Source organism: Galendromus occidentalis, unplaced genomic scaffold (assembly GCF_000255335.2).
Source record: "Galendromus occidentalis unplaced genomic scaffold, Mocc_1.1 scf7180000076574, whole genome shotgun sequence".
Taxonomy (NCBI): Eukaryota; Metazoa; Arthropoda; class Arachnida; order Mesostigmata; family Phytoseiidae; genus Galendromus; species Galendromus occidentalis.
Window position 1 is genome coordinate 71355 of NW_003804563.1, and position 13667 is coordinate 85021.

Sequence of the window (13667 nt, forward strand, 5' to 3'; positions counted from 1 at the left end):
TTCAGCGATTGCTCGAAGCAGTCCGAAATATCCTGGCTGCCGATGGATCGCACCTGATTCCGATAGCGCTAAATTAGTAGACAGACTCGACAGTTGAGAGGAGTCAAATCTCAGGTCCCCCTGCCGTTTTCTCTGCTCTGAGGAGAATTTCAAGAGTTTCTGAAGACGTCTGCGATCACGGACGGTCGCGCTTCATCAGTAGGTGCGATCACGGACAGTCGCGCTTCATCAGTAGGGGGGTGTTAATCAGTTGTTCACGGGAGTGCATTTGGCGCTAGTCGCTGCTGACATTGGATGCACAGCAGAAGAAATCCGGCCTGAATCCACAACGGGCGGAGATTCAAGTTCCGATACCGGTGTGGTGCCGAAAGGAGACGCTGCAGATGTTTGCTTTGATTGCAGTTCTCTCGTTTCACTTTTTTAATCGGGGCTGGAAGAAAAACGGTCGCTATTGCCTCGATTCATTCCTCCCTCGGGTATCGACCGAAATGTATAAACCGCGCCTCCCACCGGGAACCCAATATTCTCAGATTCATTTCACCGTTATTTTGTTGGAAATTTCCCGCAGCGAACCGAGACGCTGAACAGAAACCGGGAAGGGTTCCAAACGAAGGGAGCGGTCTTGTTGCGGATGTCGCTCCGCATTCCAGGCGGATCGTGCGTCCTTCGTTGACAAAAGAAAGCCGCGTACGTGACAGTCGTTCTCCTCCCTCCAATCTACTTGGGCTGCTCAACCGACACCGCTCCTCAGTCCGTCCACAGGTTCCCGTGAAGCTCCTGATGCTGTTGCGCCTATCTCTCAATCTGCAATCTATTTCTCTCAGAATTTCTCCCATTGTATCGTTCGTCGCAATTGGTCTAGGAGTTTTCGCGGCGCGGCGTATGAATCTTGTTCCCTCCGACGTCTACAAAGGACTTGACCTTGGTTTCGGAAGACAAGTGATCGAGACTCGTCGACAAGCCAATGGACTTCGGAACGGTAGCAACCCCCCGCGATTCAAGTCTTTATTGTTCGGGAGAGTAATACGATGTCGAGGGCGGCAGACTTCGTTCTCCAGAAATTCTCGAATACAACGCCCTTTTGCAGCGGCTCCCGCCGCCAGCACGCCCCTCTTCGGGAACGCAAACTCCTGCTACAGGGGGCTGAGGCTGGTGTCCGAAGCGTACGAGGGGTCTTCGGAGCCCTGTCACAATTAAATATACGGTATTCGAAGAACTCTCTTGCCCGCTCCGGGACAGGAGACCCGTTCCTATTTGCTGCCTGCTCCTCGAGAATTTATCGATACTTACTGCTTTCTGAGACTTCTCGAGATCGGGCAAGGTCGCATTTGTTCGCCACCAGAATCACGGCTCGATTGTGTATTTCGCCTCTCTGTCGGAGCTTATTCAGAAGGTCCTCTGCTTTCTGGAAACTTCCTGCGTCTGTTGTCGAGTAAACAACAAGATACGCGTCTGCGTCAGTCGCCTGATCCTCAGCCGATCCTGGGTGCTGGAAGAAAATTCGGTAGAGAAATCTCATTATTCTGTCCCCAGGTCACATCTAGAGTCGACACTACGCGATGGCATGTTCTGAGAAAGCTTCCCCTGTTGTCAGACTTGCGTCCACGTTGGCTGATGTTATTCCGGGGGTTAATATAATATTCATGTAGGAATACGCTTCACCAACGCCTCTGTCGCAACCAGGAGCTCGGAGTTCCTATCACATTCCTCCCCTGCTTGTTCAGCAGTGGTGTCTCGCAAAGCCGTCGAGGAACTTCTTCTACCCTCGATGGATATCTCGGTGGATTCCTCGACTGTTTCGGTCGGAAGGTCTCGTATGTTCGTACACGGAGTTCTTTGGATCCCGACTCATCATCCCTCCGCGATCCCCTCGTTCGCTTCTAACTCCTGAGTCTATGATTACAACGCAGAAGATTCGAGACTGTGGGACAGAATTGCGTAGACTGCACGCAAGCATCGTATCGCATCGTACAGCACCAAGTCAGTATGGCAAATACCGACGTTTGACATTGCTTCTCGACCGGGATGCGGCGCGGAAAATACGAGATTCCTGATCCAATCAGACCAGCTCCTCATTCCGACTCTTCCGACATTTTATCGCGGATCACGGATTCTGGAGGACTCATTCCCAGACGCAAACTCAGTCAGAAAAAAGCTTCTCACGCTCGGTTCTATTTCTGAAATTGTTGAGGGTCCCGGGACTGTCCCCTCTTCCGAGCATTGGCGAAGTTTCGATTTATTCATGCTCCTAGTTGCGACGACCACGAGCTTGTTACCGTGGATGGAGAACCCAGGACTCGACAAGAGAAAGAGTCGCATAGAACCGAGCGTGAGAAGCTTTTTCCTGACTGAGTTTGAACCAGCTCGTCCGCCGCGGCGATGCGACAACAAAGCATACAGCCTGGATGGCGTGAATTCTAATTTGAATATAAATGAGCGAATTTGACCGAGAAACTTACCAATTAACCGCGTGGGTCTTTTTCTCGGGACTGGGATGCGTCCGAGCTCCCCAGAGCTTGAGCTCATCGTTTCGGAGCTAAATTCGCCCACCGATGTTTCCTCAAAATTTTTCATACGCTACGAGGGCTTGCGTGGTTGCCTCTCTCACTCTTCTCATTTCTCTTTCAAAAACCGTGGGCGCTACAGAAACACTCCATGAGTGATCGAGAATCTGTGCCACGCAGGAGCGGAAGGAGCTGAATAACGAAATCGAAAAAAACTTTCCTGTTTCGATTTGCCGGGGGGCAACTATACTCGAAACAGGACACTGACCCAAAGCGTGGGGCAATCGCCTCCGAACTTGGAAGATCAAGAAGAGTCCAGAACCGATTTGAACAAAGCCTACGTAGCGCCGTGCAGCGTCATTACCTACGAAGAATGCTCTCGGAAGTTCGCTTCCGTTTTCGACAGACTTACCGAAAGGTCCGAGCAGATGGGGTGATCTATGAAGCTCAAGTAGTATTCCTCATCATCAATTATAACCGATACAGGCCGTATCTCTTCTTCGTCTGCAAGAACGGGAAAGCGTACGCTGGTTGTGAAGGTGAATCCCGGCATCATCATGGTATTTTCTGCATTTCCTTGCGATTCCTTACGCTTAGCTCAGAAACTATGTAAGTTTTTCCGAGACATGAGATGGGAAAAAAATGGCAAGAATCGATCGGTATTCCCTCCCCTCGATTCGGTGTCCAAGCGATCGTCAATGCGAATATACTTGTGCGGACTGCTAGACCGCAGAAATCAGTCTGTTTCCTCGGGAATTATGGCGAGCAGCGGGAGTTCTGACGACAGGAGCCGTCGAATCGCGTAGGTGACGAGGAAATGACGGCGGGAACGGATCCTCGGATCGTCTTGATATCCCCGCTCTCTGTCCGCTCCGATGGTTCCATCGCGAACAAAGATTCAGGCAAAAGTTTAGTTCACGGCCGACTCCGGAAACGGTGCTCGACGACCTTGCTCAAGCAGACGACCGCAGCGAACTTTTGATGTTCGCCGAAAGCGGCGGCCGGGATCTCAAGGTTTTTCTCCCAACAGCAGGTAGGTGACACAGTCCTTATTATCAAGCTCCGGCTGGTACCGTGCAGCCTTCATGATGAGGATTGAGCTTGCAGAGAGATTCATCGTCAACTTCGGTCGGATGCCCTACGGGAAATTCCGGAGCGAATCCTCCGTAAATTCCGTCGCCAGAAATTCTCCCGCGTTTTCGTCGCTCGCTCGAGAGCATTCCGAGCTCCGAACTCTCCACGACCACCGCTGGTCGGGGTCAGAACATCTACGAATTTGATATGTAGACGATTTGCGTCATCCGTAGACGTCAGCCAACATTCTTCCAGAAGATCATGCTCGGAGTGCGGACTGACGGGACTCGGGCGGGGACGACTCCTGTCGCGGGAGATTCCGCGTGAGATTCGCGGGAATCGATCTCCATAGAGCGGACGAGCAGGGTATGAGTTCGAGGCGGCTTTCGGCAGCATTTTACGGTTCGCGAAGCTGGCTTACCAGGGGGCGAGTGAATGAGGTCGAGAAATGGGCTCATCGAGTCATTCGTAAACATCGAGAACGTCTACGCTGCGTACTAGAGACCGCTGGTCTCATCTTACGGTTATAAGCCACGTCTATTCGGATTGCGACTGCGACGTTGTAATAGAAACGAGTCTTCCGATCAGCGTGGGAGACGAACGTATGCCACGTCAAGGCCGCCGGAGTCATGCGTTTACGCTACTCGTTTATGTGTATTTCCGGCAGATGACATTTCTCGATCAGCTATGCGATTCGCTCGAGACCGCGAATTCGTCAAGGGAATCCCGGAATGCTTTTCTCATCCAATTAATGATTTTCACTTCCGACTCAATATGCAGCCGGCGGGCTGGACTCTGATGACAGGCACATGCCGGAGTTTGTCACGCTTTTCGCATCGCTCCACAAGCATCATCGCTCGTTGACCTTGCGACCTCATGCATGGCTCTCGCAAAGGAGCGGTGACCGAGGGAATCCTTATTTGGTCTTGCGGATGATCGTGTCAGTCTCAACCAGCCTCGACAAGATCGGCCGAAGCCGTAAAAACAAGCTTGTTGGTCGAGTTTTTTGTTCACTAGAGCATCTTGATAGCGATTCCTGAATATATTTAGATTGCTTCGCTCTCATTGATGTGCTTCAACCCATGCCAGAGCTACACGGAGCTTCCCTTGAATTCCCTCGGAGCTCGCGGAGTGAGAGACTCTCGTAAACGCGGCTCGGGTTCCTCGAGTTGGGCTGCGCGGAAAAGTTTTGAACCTGGCCTCCTCACTTTGCGGCTCGCTGATACTTCAGCAGAGATGGGAGATACCTCTCCCCGACCACAACACTACACATATGTTTTAAACGATGTCCTCCCGCTCGACTAACGGGTGAGTTTGGACTCCAGGTGGAGTCTCGTTGCCCAGCGCGCGTGAGACGCTCTAGCTCCAAACGGGATCTTCGAGCGGGGAGCCCGTGTGTAACTAAATGGTCCCTCTAGACACGAAGTACACCGAAATACGACGGAAATAATTTCCGAAGCGCCGTTTCCCAGGAGTATCCGGTGCGAGGAAGAGGCGTGACGGAATCCGGAAGTTTTCAAGAACAACAAATTGAAGAAAGACGCTGGCGTCATCATCAATAGCGGGCGCGGGGGATTCCTTTTTCAAATATTCAAGGGTACTGTGCGGGCCGGGAAGATGAAAAATGAATCGTTGAATATGCGGCTTGGTAAATGGCGTCTTCATCCGGGGAGACAGGGGATGGAATCATTAAGTTAGACCCCTGGGAGCGGAGTCTCTCCCTCTGTCATGCAGCTCAGACTCCTCATTTCATTTCCGTGTGTCAAGCTTTCACCGTTGGCACGTTCGGGCGTATCCTCTAGTCAGGCGGTCTCGGCGTTCTGAGTCCATCCTCGAGTGGATTCTTGGGAGGGAAACACAAGAGACATTCCGATGGGAGAGGGTTTTGCGGGCTCTTTCGAAAAGAGCCATCCGCGGAGAAATTCTCGTTTTTCACCTCTGTCGGCAAAGAAACTCGCTTCGGAGAAAGCGAGGTGTATTGATCGTTTCCTCAATCCGAATATCGCAGCCTATCGCTTTGTTGTTGACTCTGGAGGAGGCTCTCCGGTTGCGATATAGGGAGAGTTACACCGAAGAGCGGGTCGCTCTTCCCTGATCGATGCCATCCCAGATACTCGACAGGAATGAACTGGTGGTTCTCGTTCTGGCCGGGAGGGATTTCGGGGCTGTGAGCTCGTTTGAAAGTCGGGAAACCGGGACATTCTAGAAGTTTCGAAGCTCCATTGACCCGTTTCCTTTCTCTTGCTCCCGAGCATTGAGCAAACAAGAAACCCAACTTGGACTTTCATTCGACTTCCTGGGCTCCCAACTACTCTGGGACAGGACTCGAAATAGCACCTAATAGACGCTGCTATTGTCATGCCCATTGCACAAGATCCTTAGGGGGTAGCGATAGGGCACGTATCAGGGACTAGGGAAGAGCCCAACGAACAGATATCCTCTCCGCAATGATAGTGCCGTTAAAAGACAATCTCTCCGAGTGTGTATCGAGGGGATTTACGAAAGGAGAAACGTAAAACTTCGGGGATGCTTGCGGTGGCAAACCACGCAGATAAAGACCTCGAACGAGACACCAGTCCAGGATCGGGGCTCGTTTCAGACCCTTATCGGCCGGCAGACGGGAGGGCCTTCTCTGCCTGAACAGATCCAACATGAAGTCGACTCGTAGGCTTCTCTGGGAGGTCGATCCCTAATCATTGGGACCCACAATGTAGGTGGAAACGGGGCGAGCACATCACTCCCGAACTACTGTACTCGAGTCTCTCGAAAAGCCTCGATGCAGCTTTCCGGAGAGACATGTGGCAAACTGCTTCCAGAAGAATCCCACAATGCGAAAGTCAATACGCAGTCAATTCTCATGTAGCACAGTCTGCAACGAGGAGAAGCTTCGAGAGAGACTTCCCCGGATCCGAGAAGAGAATTCACTCGGGGCTCGACCTCATCGAGCTTCCGAGCTCTCTCTCAAATAACGAAGAGTCGGGGGCCTTTGTGCAACATTTACCCAGGCGAGCCTTTACCTGAATTGGTCAATTATTAATGCGGTTTACCTCGACTCGATGTCAGCAAGGACGAAACAAGAGTTTTTAGCGGGCCGTCATACCTCCGTGGCTTGTTTACAATTTGCGATTTGCCAGCTGAGAAGCAAGAAGTGCTTTGGCCCCTGATGGAGAGGGGATTCTGGGAGCATGCTCATGGCAAATGCGCTACCGACTCGGAGTTTGTACGTACACAGCTTCCCGCAAAGGCGGGAGTCATGCTTGGAAGGGTCCTGGTGAATTTGAGAACGATCAGACAATGAATCTCATGGCGACGTTAAACCGAGCTCAATTTCAGAGCTCGGAGCCTTATCGCATGAGCTCAGTCACCATTCTCAATGAGGATGTCGTCTAAAAATAGACGCTCGAGTTTTGCAAGTCCGAACTCGTCACTGTCCTTCCCGAGTCAGTGCGCACGCCTTCCCATCGAGTTCACCGCGGAACTTCTCGACTCCTTTCCAGAGTTCACGAACGGGGCGAGCAGCCCGTCTGAAGTGTCTTCATCGATGCCTCAGAGATGATTCAATGCTCTCGTCACTTTCTTTTTGCCGAGAGAGAAATAATTGCCATTCGAAACTCGACGCAGAAGAGCGCTTGGGTCCGTGCCTGGCTCCGATCCGGGTCCCGCCGAACATCTGACTGCGGGAATGGCCTGACGGATCAAAACACACCGACAGCTCGGGACAATCACAAGGAAGCCGAGATGCTAGAGAACGATCTAATCAACATCGATTTTTCATTCCGTTCGTCCCTCTTCGAAGCCGTTCGATTCCCGCCGGGATGAAAATTCGCTCCGTACGAAAAGCTATTTAAGGGGGTGGAAGAAAATGAGGGGAGCTCGAGAAACAGCGATTTCGAAACGTGCGTCTGCTCGAAACGAGCTCCGTTTCCGATTGAACTCACAGCGGCAGCAAATGCGTAATTCCGCATCGTTCACGCAGATTCGGGAATGGGGAACGCAAAGAATATTCAAGCAGCCTATGGGAGTCTGGGTTTTTGTCTCGAGCTCAAGGGGGCGTAAGTACTGGGAGAGGAGGGGGGGTGGTAGTACTCACCACAGGAGTATTCGTACGCGTTGACGAATTCCGAGGACGTGAACTGCGAGACGAGTGACGATTTACCAACACCAACACCTCCCAACATCATGACCTTGAGCGGGGGTCCGCCGTCGCCCGCCGCGGAAGCTGCTGCGGGAGACGATTTGTTCGACGAGCTCGAGTTCACGGACGTGTTGCTGCGAGAACCCTCACGATAGCAATCGCCGCAATTGACGAGCTTGCCTTTCGAGTTCGTTTGGAAGTTTCTCGCCAAATAGAAGTGTTGCTCTTCGCCCGGGGAGCCGTTCGGATTGGCACTGGGCATCGTCGAAACGCGCGGTCTGAAGAAGTCGTTCTCGAGGTCGTCGTGAAGTTCAGAACGAGCCGAACTGCTTCGGTATGATTGTGAACGGTTGTGGCGGGTTTGAAAGAAAAGTCCTTCGAGAGTTCTAGCCCTGGGCCGATGCCGCCGAGAAGGCGAGTCGGGACTGTCCATCGGGTGTGGGGCATAATGCTGGCCTGCGGGCCTCATGCGGTTTTCCTCTTCGAAGCCCTGCGGCGAGGTTAGTGAGTCCTGTTCCACTAAAGCGCGATCAACGCGGTGGGAAGCCGATGAGGAGGGTCTGTCGTGACCGCTATCAAGTACAAATGGGATGCTCGCGGAACGGGGCCGCCGAACGTTGTCGTACGGCGTGAACGTTTCTGTGGGATACGGTGACTGAACTGGATACGACGATTGCGACTCTAGCTGGGAGTGATGCGGTGAGTGGAGGGGAGGGGAAGTACCCTGGTAGCTGTGTCCTCGAGCGGAGTTCCGGCCACCGGAACTGTTGTCCTCCTCGATACCCTCGAAGTAATCGTCGGCGCCGGAGAACTGGCGCGGCTGGTACGGTGCCGGGAAATCTCGGGTATCGTACTCCGTCTCCGTGGACGACATGAGTCTGAAGCTCCTGCTCATGCTGCTCCGGGGATATACGATTACGTCGTCGTAAAACGAGAGGGGAGAGAGACCAAATCCGCGTTGGTGGACTCCTCGGAGGGAGACGCCTTAAGGGCGAGGGTGGATTAATTTTAGCACCTTACGTTCGGCTACAAGATCGACAATTAGTCGACCATTGACGAGCTTGCCTTGTTGATGGATTTCAACTCTCCGAGTTCTTGCTCATCGTCCCGCTCTCCCTTGGTGGGGGAGATTCGCGATCCTCATTCGGGGTCGGTGTCTTCGAAGACGACCTCCTAAGCTCGAGCGGGGGGGACTCTGCGCTCGTGTTATCTCAGAGGTGATTTGCGACTCTTACGACGAACTACGCCGATGAGATCGATTGAGCTGTTCGAAGCTGCGACGCAGTCGTGACGTAGGACGAGAGATTATCATCGGCGTATGGGTCGTCCTACAACGTTGCGAGTGTTGTGAATGCCGTTACGATGTTGATGACTCGCGACGCCTGACTGAAAGCAGCAAAGGTTCCGCGTTAATTGCGAGTGTTCTGTTGACAACGGTGCGCTGTCGACAGTAATCCCAAGGTCGAACTCCGACCCTCGACACCCCCGCAGTCTTGGATGATGAACTCTCGCCTGAGGAGCCCATTAAACGAACTCATGGGGAGCGCGGAGACATGCGATGGAAAGCTTTTCGGAATTCCGGAAAATGCAGTCCCGAAAAATATAGGGAAATGAATACATACATGCTTCCTATACTCAAGTGATCGTGGGGTTCTCCCTGAAGGGATCGCTTCTGGAAATCTCCCGCGCTATGACACAGCCTCCCATTGGACGCGAGCGACAGCGTATCTAGGGGGAAGGGAAGATGCAGAACGGCAACGGCAAAAGTCGACAATTCGTTAGTCTCTCCGGTAAGCTTCATCGGGACATCGGTCCCCGACAGGCGAAAGGTTAGCTTGGCAGTTTTGCGCCTAACACACTTTGCACAGACCCTGCATTCGCACGGAATTGCTTCGCGCATCCGACTCAGTCCAGAGGCTGTCGGTCCTATCGATAAAGTGACCCTCGAGTTAGACAATTTTACCGGAGGCCTGATTCCGAATCTGTCTCCCGACGTCCCCGTGACCCACTCATCTGAGAGTTGCAGGAAAAATCGATCAACGGTCGGCTGACGACAGTTCCGAGCGTAAAGTGATTGTGCATATTTCCCTTGATCAAGTTTGCATCTCGCCTCTCCCTTCTCCTTTTGAAGACTCGTTTGGCAGACGACAACATCATCGATTTCTGCGAGGCGGTCCAAATAGCGAACTTTCATGTTGAGAGTGAACTTCGGTAGCCGTGAGCGATACTCCAAGCTTCGATGGTAAACCGATGCGATGGTCGCCCTGACATAGAGAAGAAGCCTCCGATCGCAACTTTGTGGCGGGGGTCCCCGATCAAAAGAAGCGTCTTGTGAGGTTCTCTCGACCGAGAGAATCCCAGAGTCTAGGTACCTGGGAGAGGATACTCTTTGAAGCTAACTGCGTCGAAGGGTTTCCTTGTATCAGAATCTCGGAACATGAGCATTATTGATCCGTCGAAGTTGCACTCCGCCTCGTCAAAGGGATCAGACTCTCGCCGTCGCGCACGGCATCAACTTTCGGCTCTTTGAGCTCTCGATTTTCGAGCGTTCGACGAGCTCGCCGGTAGTTTCCTGTCACGACGCGGGAATTCCCAAGCTCATCCCTGTGTGCTACCGGAACCTCGTCCCCTGAATCCAGAAGAACCAATCGGAAGGGACCAACTGGCAGAAAATTCAGAACGTGTAATACTCGGGCTGGTCTCAAGGCCTAGGTATTGTGCGTATTATGGCTACCACTCTTCTTTTATGTGAACATCGCCCCCCTCTTCCGACGATCGCGAAATCCTTCGTTTCCAAAGCTGGCCTAGAACCCATCAATTGCGCTAGACCACCATCGTACAGAGCAGAGAGAACATGACTTCATCGATCCGATACTTTCCAAGGTCGTCCCGAGAGCGCCCAAACGTGGCCGGAGTCTCAGGCTCTGAGGACGAGACAGTTCCGGTTGATCATCGGATCCAAATCGGACACGTATCCGGGTTTGCGCTCCCGCTCGTGTCCGATCCGAGCTTCGACTCGCAGCTTTTATTCGGACGGATTCCGCGGCGATTATATCGTCAAATCACACTTGAGTTTCATTTTCGAGGATTAGTATGTTCCTCATCTGCGACGTAACGATTTCGATGTCGGTACGGATCATTCTATCCATCAGAGTCACGTCGGGGGATCGGTCACTCGGCTGAAGCAGGATAAAATAATTCGGAGCCACCGAGTGACGTCTCACGAGCGAAAAAAATCGTGGAAGCGAATCAACTTCGCAGGCTCCATGAGCTTCATGCGCTGATTGCATATGCGCAGAATGAAGAATAATCTGCGCATCGTTCAGCTCACTCGCAGCTGGGAAGTGCTGTGAATGCATCCATCGCCGGAGAAACGGGCTCGGAACGAGTTTTCCTGGAACCTCGCGATCGACGTTCTTCGTTCGACGTTCCGTGGCGACGCCGACGCTGTTGTTGCGGCTCCGGATTCCGACACCATCGCAAGTCGAGAAACGATTCGGATTCCTCAACCGATCGATGGCTGCGAGCTAATCCGATTTTCGGAATCTCCGAATCTCCTCAGGACAGCTCTTCATGGAGACCGCTAGAAACGACGAGTCGCTCGATGATCATATATCGACGATACCTAATCGATACACAGTGGCGCGAAGCGCACTGTCTCTATTAAGACTTCAAATTAGGGGACCTTGCTCCAGGCCGAGCTCTCGTATCTCTCGTGAGGCGATTCTGCAAAGAAAGCGTGAATAATTCATGAAAGGAATCCGTGTTCCTCGGAGAAAGCGGAGGGGGTCTGACACGCAGTAGGCTGAAGCAGAATTGACTACAATTGTTTGCACGGTGGAGCGGCCTAGGATTCTCCTCTGCCAGCTTGTATTCGTCGAGTCACCGAAATAGGCTTTTGGCTGGCGCAATTCCACTATATTCGATATCTTGACCCACATTCGCCCGATCCCCGAATACCAGAGGGTATTCGCCCCGGAATCCGTTCGGTACGGGAAGCTCTAGCGAGATTATTCCGCCGGGAAAATATCGGATCGAGTTGCTCTCGCTGACGCGAACTCACTCATTTCCTAATTTCTTCCCTGAGGCGTATTGGCCAGCAGATTTGAAGCTCCGGAAACAACTTCCTCCACGAAACGCCTGAAATTTGACTCAGCCGTGCTGTGGGTCTTTGCGGATAATTTCGCCCAGCGTAAAAGCTAGCTGATACAATCTTTGGTGACACAGAACCAGTGAGGCGAGGTCGCTTGTTGCCGTGACGTGTGCCCACAGTGAGCTCCATGGAGCCTCATTCAAGATGATAAAGCTTTCCTCTGAAAGCCCTTCGCCATTGTTTGCGTTCGTTCGATATTCGTGCCGCTTCCCATTTATCCACTCCGAAACCTGCTCTGGTGACACTCTTGTATGGGATGTGTGTGGAATACCGTCGACCGCGTGACTTTACTTACGAATTCCCAAATAGGGGCTCTTAATACGGGAGCTTCACTCGACCGATACCGTCTCTTCTCTCACTGTTCGCCTGCGGCCGGGTATCGTCGTATTTGTGAGCTCAAGGCAGAAATCGACCCGAATAAACTGAGTATTTGAGGCTCGGCCGAGTCTCGCTGACCGAAGCTTTCCACAGAGAGCTGAATGGAATTCTTTCCGGAGAGCCCCGCACGCCAACCTTGAGAACTATACGATAGGGAAAAGTGTTTTCGAGCGAAGCGCGAATCGACCACAGAATCATCGATCGTGTTCCGCGGCCGCTCGCTCTTGAGCCTTTGAGTCGCGCGGTCCTGGCAGAAAACTGTAGCAGAAACTTCTCGGGTACCGCAGTCAATTCACCTGAGAGCTCTATTTGACGTCGGGGTCGAGAGATCGCGGTTTGTCGAGTGCCGAGTATCGAAGAATCTCGGGAGCGACTCTGATGTCACACGACGACGGTTCAATTTCCCCAATCATTAAGTACGTAGTATCTCCGGTCTCAAGTCCGCTCTGTAACGTCCTCACACGCACTCGCCGGCATCAAACAGAGCTTCCGCGCGCTCAGTCCGCCGAGTGAGAAAAAAACGTCTCCGCTAATGGAGAGAAGTTTGGCTCGTGATGCAGGATAAGCGAACTCTTTCGTGAGATCTCGCGTTCACAAAAGTCTCCACTCTGCCTGGAAAGCTCACCCGCAGCGGAAGCCACAATCAATTCCAATTTGTAAACGGGTCTGTGGAGAGTTGCCTGGACCTGTCGGGGAGAGTGGTTCACTTCCCGAGCTCAGTGGAAATGGTAAAACGGGGACAAAGAGCTCTCAACCGCGACGACGGACCTGGAATAGTCACAGCTCGGCTCTGTCAGTCCAACGGAGCATCTCCCGCGGATAGAGCGTCGGCTCCAAGTGAACGAAAAGCGAAGGCCGAGGTCCTCGGCGCAGGCGCATTTTCGGTCTGTGGAGTTTCCACTAGGACTCAGAGGTCGAGATAAAAGCTTCGCTAGCCTCAACTGTCCCCTGCTACAACGGAGAATAACCCAACCCGGATGTAGATGTTCGTGGGAAAGCGTTCTCTGGAACTTTAGCCGGGAAAACAAGAATTTCTAATGAATCCAATCCTGAAAAATGATCACCGCTCCGAGTTAGATAGCTCTGACAGCGGAATGAATACATCAAGGCCTTCCCATGAAGATAGCGATCTTGCGGCCCAACGTGGCGTCCCTCGACGGGCTTCCACGCGAGCGACGGTGTGATTCGGAGAGCTGTGAAACGCGAGGATCAATCTCTATGGATCGGAGATTCGATCGAATCGAGATTACTATGTGGCTGCCCGTAGCATTCTCACCTGAACCTTAGATCGAAGACTTCATCGGATTAATTTGTTCAATGTCGGTTTGAGCTCCGGGCAGCACGCCTGAGTCTTAAAACGTGTTCATTCTTCCACGCTGCTCGGCAATAATAATCCTTCCGAACGATTCGCGAACGGTTGGGA

The 13667-nt window shown here is 52.5% G+C and overlaps 1 protein-coding gene across 1 annotated transcript in view; it reads right to left on the reverse strand.

Annotated features, from left to right (window-relative positions):
* LOC100904545 (uncharacterized) overlaps positions 1 to 8928 on the reverse strand; it is a 14265-nt gene extending 5337 nt beyond the window's left edge. The window contains exons 1-3 of the mRNA XM_003739609.3: positions 7669 to 8928; positions 2917 to 3008; positions 1291 to 1489 (exon numbers count right to left, since the gene is read on the reverse strand). Of these exons, the coding sequence (XP_003739657.3) occupies positions 1291 to 1489; positions 2917 to 3008; positions 7669 to 8608 (1231 nt within the window). The 5' untranslated portion in view covers positions 8609 to 8928. The remainder of the gene's footprint in view (positions 1 to 1290; positions 1490 to 2916; positions 3009 to 7668) is intronic.
* Positions 8929 to 13667: the final 4739 nt, after the last annotated feature.